This window comes from Falco cherrug, chromosome 14 (genome assembly GCF_023634085.1).
Source record: "Falco cherrug isolate bFalChe1 chromosome 14, bFalChe1.pri, whole genome shotgun sequence".
Lineage (NCBI taxonomy): Eukaryota > Metazoa > Chordata > Aves > Falconiformes > Falconidae > Falco > Falco cherrug.
The window spans coordinates 5,908,772-5,928,072 of NC_073710.1; the positions used below are offsets into that span (position 1 = coordinate 5,908,772).

General features: G+C 37.8%; 1 protein-coding gene across 5 annotated transcripts in view; it reads left to right on the forward strand.

Moving 5' to 3' along the window:
* Positions 1–19,301, forward strand: part of TOX3 (TOX high mobility group box family member 3) — a 106,536-nt gene that overhangs the window by 62,680 nt on the left and 24,555 nt on the right. For all 5 annotated transcript variants that reach the window (XM_027813235.2, XM_055726839.1, XM_005444598.4 and 2 more), the window contains one exon: positions 18,014–18,079. In XM_027813235.2, coding sequence (XP_027669036.1) covers positions 18,014–18,079 — 66 coding nt within the window. The remainder of the gene's footprint in view (positions 1–18,013; positions 18,080–19,301) is intronic.

The following is a 19,301-nucleotide window of genomic DNA, read 5'->3' on the forward strand; positions in this document are numbered from 1 at the left end:
TTGATGACATGATCATATATACTGGAATTTTATAAAAATAATGGAAAAGCCACATCACGAAAATATAAAATATTCTACTTGTGGTCTGTGGTTGTAAATCTTCTAACTTTTCATGAGCTTATAGTGCCTTTCGGGAGTGGCTTTTGCTAAAGAATGTCAACTTTATACACATGTATATATCTGCCTCTATAAAAAAAGACAGAAGAGCACTGTGTTTGAAGGACTGTTGTAAGACTGGAACCATTTTAGCAAAATCAACTTCCAATTTTAGATTTCTAAAATGGAATATAAAGATTTTGTTTCTGTCATATTTTTTCTTCATTTCTGTTGTTGCTAATGACTTTTTCTATGATGGGAAAAGACCACTTAATCTGGGTGGGTGTAAAATTTTAAATAAACAAGGAATCTAACAGTTACAGAATGGTGGCTTGTAGCTAATAGTGGTAACCCCTGGTTACTGTTTATTAACTGATTTTTTTCCCATTTATAGGAATCGGGTTCAAGGTGTTTGACATATATTATTTAATACTGTGGAAGGAAACTTAGCTGTTTGTGAAGCAGGTGTTGTGTTAAGTGCAGTGCAAACATTCTAGCCATATGTTTCTATAATTTAAATTAATTTGGTACAGTCATACTGTTAATCTTTAGTGACTTGTTGATTGGCATTTTGCAGACATATTTCTGGAAGGCACCCAATACCATTTTCTGTAGCCTTTCTGGCAGTAGCAGAGAGTAACATTTCCACAAATTGGAATCTTGTACAGCTCTGGGAAGGGAGCCAAGATTTAAATTAGACAATAACCTCTGCTCTGTATATAGCTTCTATTCTTCAGCTGTAGGGAAAGTGATTTGTTTAATACAGTCAGCTCTGTAGCATATAATAGACTGATATATGAGTCACTCCTTGGCGCTGTGTGTTTCTTAAATTTATATAGATTGAACAACTAGTTGGTAATGTACTTAGTTACAGTTGTGCAAACAATAACTATTAGCAGAGCTGAACAGACCTAGAAAAAATCGCATTTGGTTGGTGTTTGCTCAGATTCTGCAGAACTGTTGTTTTTTAGAACAGTCCTTCTCTTCAGGTGCAGAGGAAACTGTTTCATAAGCATGAGTATTATTTGAGCTTTGGAAAATCAATAATAAAGCTTTTACATCATAGTTTAGTGTTTCTTGCATTTTGTATATGGACATGTGTACACAATGTTCCTTAAAAATAAACGCAGTATCAGGCTGTGTTGTAGCTACATAATTAGGTTGCAGCTCTTTTTGTTTTGCACTTGTATGGTTTTTTTTCCTCTCTTCATGTTAAAATCTGATACTGTCAATGGATATCTGTGAATGCAAAGAATTCTTTTCTTTCCAAACAGCCAGGATCTTGTCTTAAAAGGAGAGCTCTTTACACCATTCGGTTCATGTTTATTTAAAAGCTTAAAATCATTAGACCAAATCTCACTTTTTGTCCAACAGAAAATTGATTTTGCTAACAAAAATGGTGTGGGCCTGAAAGGGAATATTCAGAAATATGCAAATAAGTAGAGATAGAAATCTGTTTGAGCAGCTGAACAAAGCAATCAAATTTTTCCCATTGAAAGTTTATTTAGCTTCACTGTGAGCATTTTTGAACAAAATTATAAACTGCCGCTAGTGAAATACTTCTTTTTATAGGGAAAAGGGGATTCTTTTTAAGTAGGACTATTTTTAATACTCTATGTTTTTCTGCCAGGTTTTATATTTTCAAAATAAAGCACATTGTAAATATTGAACAATACACAGATATATTTCCTAACAGTTTATAGTATGCTGCATATTCTGGGTGGGTTCCAAGCAGTAGTTAGTATAAATGATATGCCAATCAAAATTATTTTTGCAACTATAACCTGTTATAATGCAGTCTCTTATCTGAAGCGTCAACTTGATATAAGCCAGATCTTTTTTCTTAAGCTTTAACTCTTACATGTATAATTTCCCTTGTCCTGAACTAATCCTGCTTCTGGCCCATAAGCTTCTAGGTAGTGCACGACAGCAAAGCACAATTTATCTACTGGTTATATAAATCTTAATCATCACTGCTTCCATTAGGTCATATGCATTTTATTCCTTGGTCAGGTGTGGTTTTTGTGGATATCTGACGTACTTCGATGAGTAAATAAGGTTTGCAAATGTCCCGCATGTCCCTTCCAGGCCAGTTTTCTAATGACTCAGCTTCTGTGTAAAAGGTGGTTTTTCTTAAACAGTCCCCTGTAGCCAGCAAGGTGATTATTACTGAAAATTTGACTATTGCCATTGGTAAATAAAGGTGTGATTTCATAATGTGCCATGTTGGTCATTTTAGCTAGCTTAAGGGGCTCCTTCTGCCGCTCTTCATTCCTGCCCCAGATGAAAAAGAAACCGTAATTGCACTTTCCTCCCCAAATCCTAATGAGTTCAGTATTTCATTTTTGCAGTGGGACCTTAGAAACAATTGTATCAACATAAGCAAAGGGATACTGAATTAAAAAGCAAAAACCTAAACAAATAAGTAGGTGGAGGTTTGAAGCATGATGCATAATGAGATCTCCGGAACTTGTGGCCACTTGACAGCATGGCTGCAGGTGGCAGTGCCAACATCGTGACTTTGAGTCCCTGGAATGCCCATTGGTTTGATTCTCACTGCTGCTGATAGCTGAAATTGAATCCTGATGATGACCATTTTATGGAAGCTGGAGATGCTGGAAGTCTCCTTCGTTGTTGTTGATGATCATTCTAAGTGTTGACAACGCTGTTTAGATGACCCAGGAGCTTCTGGTGTGAGGAGAATGTGTGAAATTGCCATTTTTAGGTTCTGATAATAAAAAAAAAATCCGTTGATGAGGTTCAAGTGCTGTGATATTCACGAGCTGAACACCATTCTATCTCTCTCTGAAGGATCAGAGGTTGCTGAGGCAGCAGCACGGTTTGTGCTTCTGAGGGGATGAAGAGACCAGAAAGGGGCCTGACTTTCCCCAAATTTATGTTTACAGAGCAAGACGTATGAGGAGTGCACAGCAGAGAGAGAATTTGCATTTGAGAACGGTGAAGGGTTTATAGAGACTTGCCATATTCACAGAGATGGGGTAGTCTTTCAATTTAGTGTACATCTCTGTAAGGAATGTAATCAATATCTGCACCCTCGCTCGCTCTTTACTACCTTTTCATTTGTGCATGGTTAAGTATTACAACATGGCAGAAACTTTCTTCTTGTCTCAGAAGATGATATATTTATATGTTGACATGAAAATTGATAGCCCTTTTATTTTTTTATAGTAGCTAGTTTAGCTAAAGATGATATTCCAGTTACTGGAATATAGCACACAACCACCGCCACCATCTGAATCAAATGGTACAGCCTGATTTATGTTAGCACACAACCCTTCACCGTTCTTCTGCCTGGTAAGTACCACTGCAGATTGCTGGTCTTCCTAGGTGACTCTTACACAATTTATTGTTTGTATTTTGGTTTTATGAGCAATGCGGGGGTTTTGGCATATGTCTCTAGAAACGGAGGTGTTTCTTGTAACCAGTGGCTTGTATGTATGGTTGGATGAAGGTGTGATTGTAGCACTGGAAGAGATTCTTGAGTCACCTGTAATCTGTCGTTATTGGTTTCAGTGGTGGTAAGGAAGGTCTCGCATGGAGATGTTTGAAGGATCGTTGTGACATGTTACCCAGAATTTTCCATGGATGTATGTGAGCTTGGGTGTGGACAGCTGTTCCATGCTGTTGGGAAGGCAAAACCATAAGATTGTATAGGAGATGATGGCAAAAGACCTTTTTCTGTAGAACTACTAGTGGTCTGGAATTGTGAGATTTAAGTTAAATTTCGTATTCACTGTTACAAGCTGTCTGGTTTTTCAAAAAATAAAAAAATGACTATGTGACAGTTTATATAAATACGTATGCTTTGAATTGCTTCTAGATGCTCTCAAAATCATAGTTTACAAGATACTACAAACTTCTAAATCTTTTTTCTTTTAATTTTGAATAACTCCCCTTTGTTACGTGTTACTTTTTCCTCAAAGGTTATTTTCTTACCTTTTCTCATACCAGTTTTCAGTTTATCTTTTCCTTATCTATCAGATAAGCTGATTTCTGTTATCCTGCTCTGATAACTTTCTTCCACTCTTTCTGTGCTTCCTAGTACCCAGCACTTGTACATCATTTTATAACACTTGTATATAATTTTATTCCTCTCAAAACCAGACTATGTATATCGGGTTGGATGGGGCTTTGAGCAACCTGGTCTAATGGAAGGTGTCCCTGCCTATGGCAGTGGGGTTGGAATGAGGTGATCTTTAAGGTCCCTTCCAACACAACCCATTCTGTGGTGATGATTCTATGATATTTAACAACTCAGTTCTCCCATTAAAATACATATACATTTTTAATGTTGTTAACAAGTTTTGAAAATACCATTGAGCAACCTGGTTTTGATTTTTGAAGGAAATCTCTTTCACTGGAGAACTGTTGAAATAATTCCAGGGCAGATCAGGCAAGCAATTAAAGGCAAAACCATTATCTTAGGGATTGTTCAGTCTGGGGATTTTGAAGTGTAAAAATCACTGGACAACAAAACGTTATCAGAAACAATTCTAAAAGCTTATACAAATGAAGAGAAAGTCATGATTTATAATACCATTTCATTTTTACTGTGACCAATTAGTTATTTACCCACCCTTGGTTGGTATTTTCCTCTTTTGATGGCGAGAGAGCTGCCAGAACATTCCATGCTATTCCTCTGTTCCTGCCACCTTCGTTGTGTTCACACTAACAGTGTGCAGTGTCTCCCAATTCAGGTAGAAAAAATTACTGAGAAGTTTTATGGTAGAGCAGAATCTCCCCAGTTTTGCAGACAATGAAGCAACCAACCTTGTGGATTTCCTGTGATTTGTTCTTACTGTGAACATATAAAGCAATTTTCATGTTTCATGCTCCCTTGCATGGTTTTGCATCATTTTACTTGCTCACCAGAACTGGACGTGGGATTAGTAGTTCTCAAATTTTACCCAACTTTGATATCACATAAAGATAGTCTGTGTCGTAAAACTTGGCTAAAGTTATGTGATCCGAAATATAATTTAGTGATGAGGCAGCTTTAGCCCTGGGCATTTGGAAAAAAACCCAAACTCCAAATATATAGGATTTTCTGAAAGTACACTGAGTCCAGGTCTTGCTTCTACTACACAAAGATTTCTGATCTCTGGGAAATTTTCTACTTAAAAGAGGGATGGAATGATAAGGTTCAAGATGTCAAATAAAAATGCAAGAACTCCCAGTAGTTTGCAGCTAATTGTAGCAGGTAGCTGCCTGCCAGAAGCACACGGTTATGGTAGAATGTATTATTTGTTTCCATCAGGATGGTTTCTGTATAAAAAAGGCTGTCTTCAAGACACCTGAGGAAATATTTCTGTAGACCTGATCATGCCATCAGCTGGTAGGAAAACTTGAGTGCTACATGAGTATGAGCTTGTGACTTTTCCCGTTTGACCTCCAATTATTAACCTGTCTTGTAATTAACAGGTATTCCTAGGAATATCTTACATAGTTTCCAAACATTCAGACGAAGAGGTTCATGACAAGATTACAGCTAATTCATACATCTAATTTGAATTCATACTAAAGCTAAATCTGATTATTTAAATTCAACTAAGAAGTATTCAACTTCTCACACATCTTTGGCGTGAATAACCCAAGACTCAATTGTCTCAGTCCGCTAAATTGGGAGAATGTTTTCAGAGCATGAGTTGTGAGCTGTGGAACAGCTTGGCAGCAGAAATGCCACTAGGATCTGATGTCTTTTATACTGCAAGAAAAGAAACTCAAGAATTTGCATGTATCAGAGCTCAGGCTTGCTTACATCAAGACATGAAGGGTAATACTTGATGCTTCAAGAAAGCTTTTATTACCATTTTTAGTCATATTTAAAAACATGGGGTTTTTTATGGCATCTGAAAATTATGAGGAGAAATTACATTACTCAAATGCCTGGTGTGCTTTTTAATATGCGTTTAATTTTAACACTAATTAGTTGTTTGTATTTTGAAATATCAGTGCTGAAGATCACCTGAAGACTTGAGAGGGCAGAGCTTTCATACAGCACTAGGTATTGCCAGCCCTGCATTTGATAGGCTATCGGTCAGGGTGCGTTTGAAATAATATTGTAAACAGAGCAACCAGATTCTTCTTAACTGGCATTAATTTGCCTAATATAAGATTTCAGTATTCTAACATGAGGATTTTCATGGTTGTTTTTTTTTGTTTTGTTTTGTTTTTTATTACTGGGAGTGAAGGTTTTGAAATTTCCTTCATTTCACTCATCATAAATGGAATTTGCCGTGTACCCTTTGTGTGTCCTAAACTCTCAGCAGAACCTCAGGGGCTGCAATCAATATCAGAAGTAATTTCTGTGCCCACTTACAAGAAGAAATACAGTGACCCAATTAAGTGAAGAAAATGCTAGACTGTGGTAATGGATGAAAATGCAATTAAAGTAGGTTACTCACCTACAAAATAAAGTTTCTGCTGCCCAAAACGTTGCCTTTAGGTTGGAATGAAACAGTGGGAAGCTAAAGATAGATAAATTAAGCTTGATTAGTCTCAGTGGCATAAATTAGGAATACAAGCTAGCATCAGGGATTATTTCACTCTTAAATTTAAATCTTCTCTACTGTTATTGCAGAGCATTGCATCCAATTCAATCTTGCATGTTTAAATAAAGTTAGTTGTTGCTGAAGACTCTCCAGAGGCCTCTCTGCTGCGGGATTTGTAATCCAGGCCCAACTAAAAATAGTGGAGAAATCCTCCAGGTTTAAGGTCGATGGAACATAAAGAGACAGCAGGAAACAATGCATTATGTGCCTGTTTCCAAAATGCGTCTATAATCTATATTATATTGGCACGCAGAATTTTTCTAAATTGGAGAACATTTTCACCTGAGGAAAATACCCAATTCTCGTGCCTGTCAGTCATCTCACACAACTCCTGCTTTTGCAAGGAGAGTGTATGAATTCCTTGAGCCTCACCAGTGCTTCCCTCGTGGAAGGGCATTGCTTACTGCATGCTGCGGCTTAGAGCTTTGGTTGAGGGTGGCCATCACAGACTCTGGTGCTAGAGTCGGTGTCCTGCTGGGTGGCTTTCCTCTGTTTCTCATGGATGTGTGTGTAATGAGAGTGGAGTTACGTCCTACAGGCTGGCTTTGCAAGAGACCGCGTGCTTCGTACGGCCTGCCATGTGGTGAAGTAGAGTTAGTATAGATCTTAAAGAAATGCTATTTTTTCTATTTGATTATGATTAGTATTTCTAAAGTGGAAAGTATTTAATTTCAGAAAAAATCACAGGCACCCACAGTATCAACCTGTCTGAGAGTTGGGATATTTAAGATTTTATGCATGTACTGATTTTAGCCTGAAAGTGTCTTGACTGATCCTCCATTATGATTATTATAAAATGTCTACATCTGCTTCACCCTTTCTCTATCAATTTTATATTTAAAACTTGATATAATTTGCTAGTGTAGTAGAGCTGAATCATAGTCTAGAATGGAATTTACAATTTTCACTGGAGTGAGTGAAATTTGATATAAGATTCTAAGAAAAGCTACTTACAGCCCAATTGCAGTATAATCACATCACTTTAAATTTGTGTGAGAAAATGTTGCAGTAATCTTGAATATAGTGATATAAAACTATTTCTTGGGATTCTTAGAATAAAATGCTCTCATTATGTTAAGAAATGCTTAGATTCAATGCTTAGACAGTTTATATAAAATAAAGGGGGGATGTTGGAAATTATTAACACCTTGGTTGTATGAACTTAATGCCTTGGAGAGGAATGTGAAACAGAAATGTTCATATGGCAAAACCAGTTCCGTATTTATGCATTTCCCCCTAAAAAAGCTATAAAAATTTTCCTTATAGCAGTTAAAAATAAATGGTTGGGGCTAAAAGGATACTCGGATAGAGGTGTAGGGTTGTCTAATACCCCTGCTGAGGGGGCGCTGAAGAAGGACCCTTAATAGTGACCTTGGTGTGTTATGGCAGGAGGTGGCATGGGGCTGCTCTCTCATGGGACCTTGCTGGCTTTCAGGTCTCATGTGTGCTGGAGGGCTCCGGTCACCGAGCAGGGCATGGGCCTGCAGCCTCCAGTCATGGCACCAGGAGCTGGCATCGGTGTGCCTGTCGCAACCCGGAGGCGCGTGGGAAGGTAGATTGGAGGGGCGGCCCCAGAATCGGGTCCACAGGTTTGCTTTGGGTCTTTCTTGCAAGTTATCTTGCAGTACCACGTGTTGAGGCCATTCTGAGAGGCTGCTGGTCTTCTTCCATTTGGAAAATGTCATGGAGAATAGAGACATTTCCACCCTCTTACAGGGCCACAGAAAGGGAGCAATTGTGCTTTACCCTTTCTTCAGTTTGTTAGAGCAGTTGTGGAAAAAAGCATCATTTAATCGCCATCTGTCCTCTGATGTCATCAGAAATAAGATCCTATGTGTAATGTGAGCTGTTCAGAGAAATGTAACTCATAAAATACGTACATTGAATGGATGCTGTGAACTGCGTATTTGAGAAGACCTTTCTCATCTGAAATTCAAATTGCTACAAAGTTCTAGAAAAATATATATAAATAAGAGACTTAGCCGTATAAGTTCTTTCTCCATTTTAGCAGTATATTCCTTCCATGACGTACATGTCTAATCTGGTTTATTCCAGCAACAAGTACGAGCTCATGAGAGCGATCACAAAAATCATTTTGTGATTCATCACCACAAACGTCTCTGGGTTAGAAAGCAAAGAAAGAAAACATGTTCTTTAAATATTTGTATATTTTTAAACAAATGCTTAAATCACACTGGCCTCTCCTTGGCTTTGCTACTGAATGGGTTTATCTTAACACTGGGACTCTTCCTGTATTTTAAGTTTCAGGCAACAACAGGGTGCAGTGATACTCAAAACTCTTTGAAGTAACATCTGTAGATCTTGTAGAATCTTTTTTATGTAAAACTTAGTGGGTTGATCTGAGTTTGGTATTTGTATTAGCCTTGTCCAGAGGAAAAGTAGCCTTGGTGTATGTAGGTGTGTGCAGAGGTCTGCCCAGAATCCATGTTTGATTCTCCGTTTTACTGCCTTTGAAGGCAGTGTGGGCAGAATGGAGAACCCATTCTCGTCTACAAAGAGCCAAAATGGTAAATTGAGACTCTTTGAACATGTGACAGCAAGGTATTTGCTATGTTTGTCTTGGAGAGAACTGTCAAGATTCAGACTAATTATATAACACCTTAATCTTGTATAAAAATTAGGACCAGGACTGCACTTTGGACCACCTTTTACTATTTATGCATTTAAATGTGGAACAAGTAGCATTAAAAAAATGGTATGTATTGAATTGCCTTGACCATAGTCAACAGAATAATAATGCTGTGCATATTCATATAAAGTTCTTGCATATAAAAACTTTTGTAGGCTGTATCCTTCTTAAGAGATCTGAAAATGTCTAACATGAGACCATTAAATATTCCTTTCATTTCTGTTCCTAACGCTTGTGCGGTATCACACTTTGCAAAATATCATTCAGTTACTGGGTTTGGCCGTGGAGTTCACTGAAGAAGTTCATATTAAAGAGTTTGGCTGGAATCTGAGAGATTAAGTCAGTGCTTTTTATTGTTATTGTCGAAGTTTTTTATTTGCTGGCTGAAAGCTTTTAAAGTAACTGCAAATGTTTTCATTCTAATTGCTTTCCTAAAACTTTTAAATCTGTACTGTCTGCAAACAGTGTGTCTGATGGAGGTTTGAGGATATATGAATGAATTTTTCTTTACCATCTCGCTCAAGTATTTTATCCCACTGAGATCTTTTTGGCTCTAAGCAAAAAGTAGAGAATGTGTGTATATGTATATACACGCATAGATAGACACATGTATATGAACATATACATAACAATTAGGGTGGCAGATGCTGAAGACTCAAAAATTGGAACCTAAATGGTCCCCTGAATTAAAGGCTTTTCAGTTTTTAAATATCAAAAGGTTGTCAAATGTATGACTGTACAGATACTTATGTACAGATTCAATAATTAATGAACCTCTAATGAGATTATTCATTTGCCTAAAATTCAGCTTTGGAGATGTGACTGCAAAACCGGGTACTTAGCTACATTCATTTTTACACGTTGTGCTCCTGTCTGTTGTTGGCTAGCTGTTCATCAGCGATGTGTTCTTAAGCTAATGAAGCTTTCTGGTGTGAAATCCCCTATAGAAACTCCTTTTGTTTTCAGTGGGGTCTGCATTTCCTCCTGGTTATTGCAGGATCCTCTTATGATGTGTTAGAGAATCTTGATGTGGAAGAAGCAGGGAGAATTAATTGTGTAGTAAGTTCTGGTGGCCAAAGTCACCGAGGCTAACACTGCTCAGGCAGTTTTTCACATGTACGTGAAGTTCTTTCCTATAAAATTTGTAGGCAGAACCTAGCAGGAAATAAAGCTGCTTCCAGATGTTATTTGCTGAAAATAAGAATAATACTGTAATATGTCTCAAAAAGCTGATTTCTATTGCACTATCCTTTAATAACCATTATAAATTTGCTGTAAGAACATGAATGGAAAGGTTGAAAAACTTGACATATATAATGAAAAACTTGACATATATAATACATGCTGCCTGGTGGTCCAGTACTTCATGAAATTCTTCAAAAATTTTACCTTTTGCTGACAAAAGCATTGTCTCTGTGCGTGTATCCATACCCTGGTGCGCACACATGTAGTGGTTTGATCTTTGATGTAACCGCGATACCTTATCTGCTGACTCTGTTTGGTCAGAGGCTGCCCCAAATGGCCCAACCACATCTCCTTCATACTCAGCGGCTCAGTCCTTAACCTCCAGTAGCTGCATCTTGTCTATGGTAAATAATACTTCTTGCGTTTGGCAGTGCCTGCTCCTTCTTTCAACACGTTAGCGTGCTGCCAGAGGAATACAGACATTTCAGTGGGTGGCCACGTAGCGTCAAAATTGAAGGTACCATTTTGCATGCGCTCTGAGATAAAATTACTTCTTTATTTACGAAGTTGTAAAATATGCTTCATTCACTTAGGATGGTACAAATCCCCAACATTTTAAGTGGTATTGTATCCGTGAAGTAGCTGCTAAAATCTGCCTCGTTGTTTCTAGTAGTAAAAATAAAACAGAAAACTTGTATTTTGTAAAACAATATGAATACCACCTACTGCTTCTGAAGGATTGAAACTGTCGTGAAGGACTTTCTTTTCCAGAAAAGAACACTCTGCTCCTGCTATGAACACATCACGCTTAAAAGTAAAGCCGCTACAGAGATTAACTGGATATCCATCTAGAACAGAAATGACCGGAGAATTCTTGCCTGTTATTTTTATGTTGTTCATTGAGAAAATAAATTGTGTTTCCTGATGAGAAAAAAAATAATATTTAACTTAATACATCTGGGGAGGACACTGCTGTTCATAGATGGTGATAGTTGATACTATTTTAAAGAAAAAAAAGACAACACCCACCTTTCTCCCAACCCTCCTCCCACTCCATCTACTTCTGTTGCCAGAGTAATTTTAGTGTATATTGTTTTGTTTGGAGTAATCAGGCTGAAGTAGCATTAGTCCAGCTCTCATCTTTTAATTACAGACAGTTTATTGTCTGTGCTGTCCCACTTTCTGCATGGTTCCCCACCAGCCAGCTAGACTTAGCAATCTCCATTAATTTAATTTGGCATTTCATTCAATCAGGCAGGCTGTGAACATGATGAATTTTTTTTAAAAAAAAAAAATAACACAATGCTCATTTTTAATTGATGTCCTTATCAGACATTGTATTTGCCGGAGCTGTAATTATTGGTCAGGCTGCAAAATCAAATCTGCCCAAATGCAGTGAAGATGTTCTGCAGTGAAATTATTAAGATACAGTAGTTAGACCTGCAAAGTAATTTAGTTTTGGTCTGTAATTACATCTTTTGGGATCGTTATCTTTCTTTTTACTCATAAGGATAGTGTAACCTCAGAGGAATTAATTTGCCAAATATGAAGATAGAAATGAGATCCTTGCCATAATATATATTTGTGCAAGTAGATATTATTCTACATAAAAAAAATATGAGCAAGCTTACACCATAAAATAATGATTTTATTAATGGCCATATTTTTAAAAATATGTTTCTAATTTTATTGCAGGAATACTGGAAATGTGATCAGTTGAGGCTGCCATTTTCCATAAGCAATAAATTGGCATCAGAAGTGATAGAATTTGGATGTGTAACTATCTAAAATACATATGTGAGTGGATATGTAGTGCTGTGACAGAGCTGGTTCTGTGGATAGGAGCCCAGCATCAAGCCAGTGAGATTTTTGTCTGGAGATAATATCCCGAGAGAAACTTAAATGTGTATTTTGACTAAACAGTAACCAATAATTATGAAAGGTCTGTTAGTGTTGTGATAACTCAGCCTGAATTCTGGTTTGCAGTAAGGGTTGGGATATGGCTTTCTTTAAAAAAGGGTGTGTGTGGATTGTGTAATAACTTATTTTTTTTATTCTTTCTCTTATTTATGATATGTAGTCTTTGAGTACAGAATTACAGTCATTCCTGTTAAGCAAAATTTAAAGTCTCAGGATTAGTTATGAGAAGATGATAAAATGTGTTTCATTCCTGTTCCTATTTTGTTTGACTTTTTCATTTGGGACATTTATTCACATTCTGTGGTTTTGGTGGTATTCCCTAACCCTTCCAATAGTTTTCATCCTTGTGGTTGCACTATTAAATTAAGCAGAAATGTTATAAAAAGAATTATTTAGAACATCTAATGTATTAACCTGAGGAATCTAGTTTTAATGTTGAGCATAAAAATACTAGTATTTAAAAATTTCAGTTTTGTTCCATTGAGATGCTCAGATAAAAGTCTGGTTCCTCTATGTCTGGTTTTAAAATAAGTATTTCTGTATTTGCTCTTTTTAGGAAATGAATAATGGCTGTGAGTTCTAATGTTTTTCAAGTTAGAGTTGCACCATGATTGAGTGGATTTAAAGACTGAAATGTAGACAGTTGCAATAAATACGAATGACTGAATGTTGTAAGTGAAATAATTTCTCCATTAAAATCCGTTGCAACATTCCCATTAACTTTTATAGGTTCAAAATGGTATTCTCTGTGTCCATAACGCCTTCAAAATCAGTTATTTGCTTTATTTTCTACGTTTTTTTTTTAATGTTATGGTTGTGTCGCGTAAACTCTTTTGCTTGTTTTATTTCTTGCTGTGCCTTTTGACTCATCACAGTTGCAAAAGTAGAGCCCAGACAGGAGTCACTATTTAACCTTTTGAGATTTTCTGAAGTTTGGTGGGGTTTTTTTGTTTGTTTGGTTTTTTGTGGGTTTTTTTGGTTTTTTTCCCCAGTAAGAATTCAGACTCTGTGGACATTTAATCACTGATCTTTTTTATCCCAGACTGCCCAGGTTTTCTGTGATGTTCATCATATCAGACTTCTTTCTTAAAACTACTGTTCAGTAGCCGGAGCTTTCATGACCAACCAATTTTTAAGCTCTGGTGAGTGCAAAGGGGAGCCTGAAAATGCAAGCAGCGTTGTGCGGTGCTGACTTAGGGTGGCTGATCCCTTGATTTGCAAACAGGTATCGTAACGTCTGGCCTAGGAGGTTTGGTCTTTGAAAACTTGCCGTTTGTACAAGTGGGGCAGCAATACAATTTTTGTATCCCTGGTCCTGGGCAGGAGTTGGTTTGGTCTTCACGAGGGTGTGTGTTGGGAAGGAGTAGAGGGCGTGAATTTTCCCTTAGCATTGCAAATACACACCCTTCCTAGAAAAGATGAACAAGACTAGGTGTTGGGCTCTAGGTTTGGTAGTCAAAGCTAAAAGAAGAGCTTCAACAAGCTATTTAAGAAAGAATCGATTTTCTTGACGTTCTTTATATGAGGTATTAGTAAGCAAGCATCCAGTCTCTCTTGTTACAGTCTCTATGTCGATTCCAACAGATTTCAGCGGGGCCAAGATTCAAGTGCCCTTGTAGTATAAAAGGCTGAACTGTCGTAGTTTTAATGCACTGATTTGCATGAAGAATCAAAACTGTGATTCATAACAAGTTCAGAAGAGGTTTTGTTTGCCTGCAGTCCATTTACTGAAATTGGCATATGCCTGCAGTGTCCATGGGTTTGCTGTGGCAGTAGGTTATGGTACTTACGCTTAATATATTTATCAAAACCTGAGATGGCGTTTGAACTCCTGAGATCAAAGGAAACAAGTAGTAGTTTGTAAAGCAGTGGTATGTGTTGCCAGTGAAAAGATTTTATTCTTTCATTGGTACGGAGCAAGGGTGCTCTGAGATCTTTAGATTCAAAAGTTTATGCAAAACCTCAGTAATTGCTATGGCTAGGTCATTTGCGAAGCATCCCAACACCACCACAAAACACAAAAATAACTGGACTAGGTGCTGCTCTCTGTCCCAGGGAAACCCAGCAGGGGGGACCCCTCAGGAGTATACCTGGGCAGACCAAATTGCTGGATGTCACCTTTCTTTTGAGTGCCTGCTGTCAACTACAGCAATGCTCTGAGATGTTTGTGAGGGGTCTGAGCAAGGGATCCTTTAGAAAATAATTGGAGAAATTCGAGAAAATAATTTGGAAAATAAATGGAGAAACTGTTGACTGCAACAAGAGTTATTTCACAAATAACATCTTTCCCAAATTATTTTACTAAAATAGACAAGAACCCCTTGTTCTATTTAGAATGATTTATAACTGTTCCCAGCTGATCACAAAGTGTTTCTAAATTAAAAGCCATTAATTATAGCCTTATATAGATACAAAGATATGCAAGAAGTGCTTTGTAATTCCAGCTCTGCACTTCAGGTGAGAGCTTTTTAAATTACTTGGACCGTTGGAGCCACCTGCTTGACTAAATGCTGAGGGCCCTGTGTTTCAGTACTCATCAGTGCATTGCAGTGTTAACATTGTTACTGATTTTTCTCATTTCTCCAGGGCAAATACTAATTAATGGATACAATTCACAGCTGATTAGCTGTAGTTTCTTCAGTAATTACATTCGCAGACTAACTGTTCAGAAGAGGATTTCTAACCCAGTTCTTATTTCACTCTAAGCTTAATTTGTTTTTTGAATTGTTTAGGTCCTTAAGATAATAACCATTTTATTTTCTTTTGTTGTTATAGGTACCATTAGATAATAAGGAAGTTTAATCTTAGAAGTACTCACTGATAATTGTTGCGTGCCTTCAATGGATTTCTAACTCAGAGACAAAAAAATAAATTTAAATATTTTTTAGTTACCATCCATTCCAACAGAAGCCTAAATATACTGGGTTCTGACCTCAGTGCCCGAGTCACACACAACAGATAGGGTCTTAGATGCGGTAGCCCAAGAACAGAACGTATCTAAGGATATGTACTTGTAACTTTTAACTTTGACTTTCCTCGTTACATCATTTCCTTCCACAGTCCTAATAAAACGGAAAATTATGTTGTCACTTTCCTTATTGTCTTACTTAAATAAACCAAAAAGGAAGAGAACCACTTGGCAACCGGAACAGCAGTAGCTGTGGCATGAGGAATACACGTAGATCAAAACAATGTAGAATTTTACTCCTCAAGGTAAAAATCAGCTACATTTCCATTTTGAGGCACTGGAGCCCCTAGGATGCTAAGCTCATTAAAATAGGATGGGGTTTGCTCCCACTTATTTATCCAATGTTGGAGCTATACTTGCCTATTGTACCTTTGCACTTAGGTAAAATTTGAAAGCTTGATTATCATTATTTATTTAATTTTTTTTTTTGTTACAGTAGAAAGAACAGCTCTATTGAAGACGTTTGAGTTTTTAATATAAATACTTCTTAGTATGCCACTAACCGAGATGAAAAAAATCTATCCTGTTGATCTCACTGTTGCGCTGAAGTACCATGTCTTTGTGCAACAAATCTGCACACACGTATCCTTATGTGCCAAAACAGTAATTTGAATGTGCAATTTTATTTGAATTTTTTAATCTCCAAAAATGGGTGACATCTGGGCTTTTAAAAATGGATGACATTGCTTGAGTATCTGCATAGCTGGGGATAACAGAGTTTTAATAGCTATGAGGCAGCCTACATATTGTGTTTAGACCTCGGTTGCTTAACATGTGATATAGGTTGAAAGATTCAGCATGTTAAGTACACAAATGGAATTTCATACTTCAGAAAGAGGGATCTCATCTCATATTCCTTCTTCCGCATGATTGTTTTCTGATTTTGTTGATGTCCTCTTTCGTCAATCAGACAATTCATCAGGTACACGAGACTCAGTTCTTTGTGTCCGTCTTCCTTCTTGCATCCTCTATCACTATAGTTTCCTCCCTTTTTTTCTTTTCTTTTTTTTTTTTTTTTTTTTTTGTTTTTCCTCCTTTTGATTTTTGGTCTTATTTTCAGAAATGGATTTTGGAGTTTTCAGGGAAAGAGCCTTTCTTGAAAGGATCGCTCTGGCCCCTCCACTGCTCTAGGATGCTGGAGGAACCTGGGGAGAGTCAAGGTCTGAAACACTTCCCTGCTACAAACAGTCTTGCACCAAGTACTGCAGGAGAATTGAGCTGGAGCAAAGTGGTTTTCCTTTCTGGATAGGGTCAGCCGCTCGGAAAGCACAACGGCCTTTCCTGCTTGGAAAGAAGAGTCTGTGCAAGTGCATCGTTACCCATCCTCATGCACTTGTTGCAGAGCTTATGCTGGTGGTGTTTGCTGTTGTGGTTTGGCAGGGGGGCAGGTCGGCTGAGACAAAACAAAGCCTTCCTGAAAAATTTGCTGTACGGAACTTGAAAATGGGAGTTAAGGGAAGAATGTGGCTCTAGCAGCAATGACGTGGCAGGGCATTGCAGGGACAGCACAGGGACATTTCTCTGATTTGCTACTCTTACGTTGCAGCGTGCACTGTGCCTGATAATAGAAATGGGAAAATGTGAAGGCTTGTGATTTAGTTTTTAGTGGTAGCGGCGTAACAGGCATGGTGTCTGTTCCTTGAAGCAAAAGCAAAGGTGTCTGCCTGTGCAGGGACCACCCGCAGAAAGAGTTACCAGGCTACCTGCTTTTTGGAAGTGCCGTTTGAAGGAATAAGGCTCACTAATGAACCAATTAACCAAATGCTGATAATCTTTCAATTCTATGCTCAGTCTGTAAAAGCAAAAGTACTTGTCGTCTTCAACAAATGTTCAGAGTTGAGAATATGGAGGAAATGACTCTGTGGCATCCGGGAGGATCATTTCAGATCACTCCTGTGTGAGGGGAGATGCACCTCGGCAGGAGCAGGTGGGTGCTCAGCCCGCTCCACCCCAGGTAGATCTCAAGGTCTCAGTGTGATAGTTTCTCTGATTTGCAAAGTCTTCTGGTGTTAATATCCACTGGGGGTGTGGGAGCTCAGCTGGAATGAAAGATAGACAAAGGGGATTGCTTGGCTTTTTAATTTTGTGGAAAGAATGGGATTTTAAGAACAATGCTGCAGATTCTCCTTCTTCCCCTTATTGACCTTCATCTCTTTAAAACCAGGTCTACTTGGAATAGTAATATGCCAGCTACTTCTAGCTGCAGCAATCCTCTGGATCAGGATCATCTGCAGAAATATTGTAATGTGTGCCAGGAAAGATGTAGTAGAGTCGAAATATCTTTTTGGGAGAATATTCTCTTTCTAATGGACACTTAATTTCCAAAGTCACCTCTAGGTCTGTGGGGTGGCTTTGCTACATGGACAAAGAAATTTGAAGAGATACGCTTGGATATCTACCATGTACAGACCTGGGGGTGCAGAGTATGTAACAACAACAATAATAATAATAATGTTGACTCCAGTCTAGTACTGACTTCAAAGGACATCTGCAAAGTTACATCTTATCTGTTTGTTGTTTTGTTTTTGTTAGGGTTTTTTCAACTTTTTCTATGCCAGTGAGGGGGTAAAGAAAAGTTTGTTGTGGCATACATTAAAATCCAAATATTTATTTTTCTTTCAGTTTGGAAACAATAACAACTACATGAACATGGCAGAGGCAAATAATGCGTTTCTTGCTGCAAATGAGGTAGATGTTTTTCTTTTTTATCTATGCTCATGTTCTGCTGTTTGCTGTGATAATTTAACAGACTTTGAATGGATGAAGAGTGAAGTGCCGAATTTCTGTGTGTTTTATGGAGCACAAAATAAAGACTTTAATGAGAAAGAAAATAACCTGACAGCTCTCCATTACTAGTCAATTTAGCTGTCCATAAGGCTGTTACTTACATAGCATGTCAATAGAAACAAATCTGCTTTGTGTATGAAAAAAATTATAAACAGAAGGAAACAAATAAAAGGCACAGTAGGTGTACATTTTGAAAGCAAGCTTAGTAATAGTCGTTACTAGCTAATACACTGATTTCTGTTATAGATATAAACGTTTTAATTTGGGTTCTTAATACTCATGTAAGCTAGAAAACAAAAACCAGCTTTGTTGCAGGAGGTGTATGTGTTGCATGAAGGAAACTTCTGACCAGGATCAAGAACAAACCCATGGCCGAGCTGGTGGAGGCTGGCTGGGCTGCGGAGCCTGGTGTATTTGATCCCTGCCTTTGAGAATGGAAACAGGAGGAAAGTATGGCAGCTACCTCACCGTGTGTTTGTTACAGTGGCCCTGCCATACAGCCAGTTAACAGACTGTCAGCCTGCTAATACCAACCCCAGCTCCAGGCACAAACACTTATTGCTAAAACCCCACAGCGCTAAAAACCTTTATTCCAAAGGGAAGGATGGAAAGTGTAAGATGCACCGCCTAGTCACGTGCATAGCAATACGGAGAACAAAACCTGATGGTTTGTATAGGGCGCATGCCATAAATATCTTCCCAACATGAGGAAAGGTTAGAAAACTGGGCAGCCTTGATTGTACATGTTGTAAGTGGTGATGCAGTCGCAGATGTTCTTGTGCACTTTAAAAAAAAAAAAAAATCCATCTCAGAGAAAATAGGCAGAAAGGTATAACAATAAATATGAAGGTTAGAATTAAGAGTCGTATTTTATAAATCATTTATACAGTGGTCACCATCTCTTTTTACCCAGCAAGACTGCTTAGATAAGGGAATATTGTTTGGCACTAGCTCCAGTGTTATTTGTGATAATGAACACAAACCCCATCTGTAATGACAACATGATGTTTCTTTCTGTAGAATTTCTTTCCTACATTTGAATCAAACATTGATGAAAGCTCTGCTGCCAGCAGCTGTTCAGAGACAATTTAATTCCAGCTGTGATAATTCACCGTGTCAGACA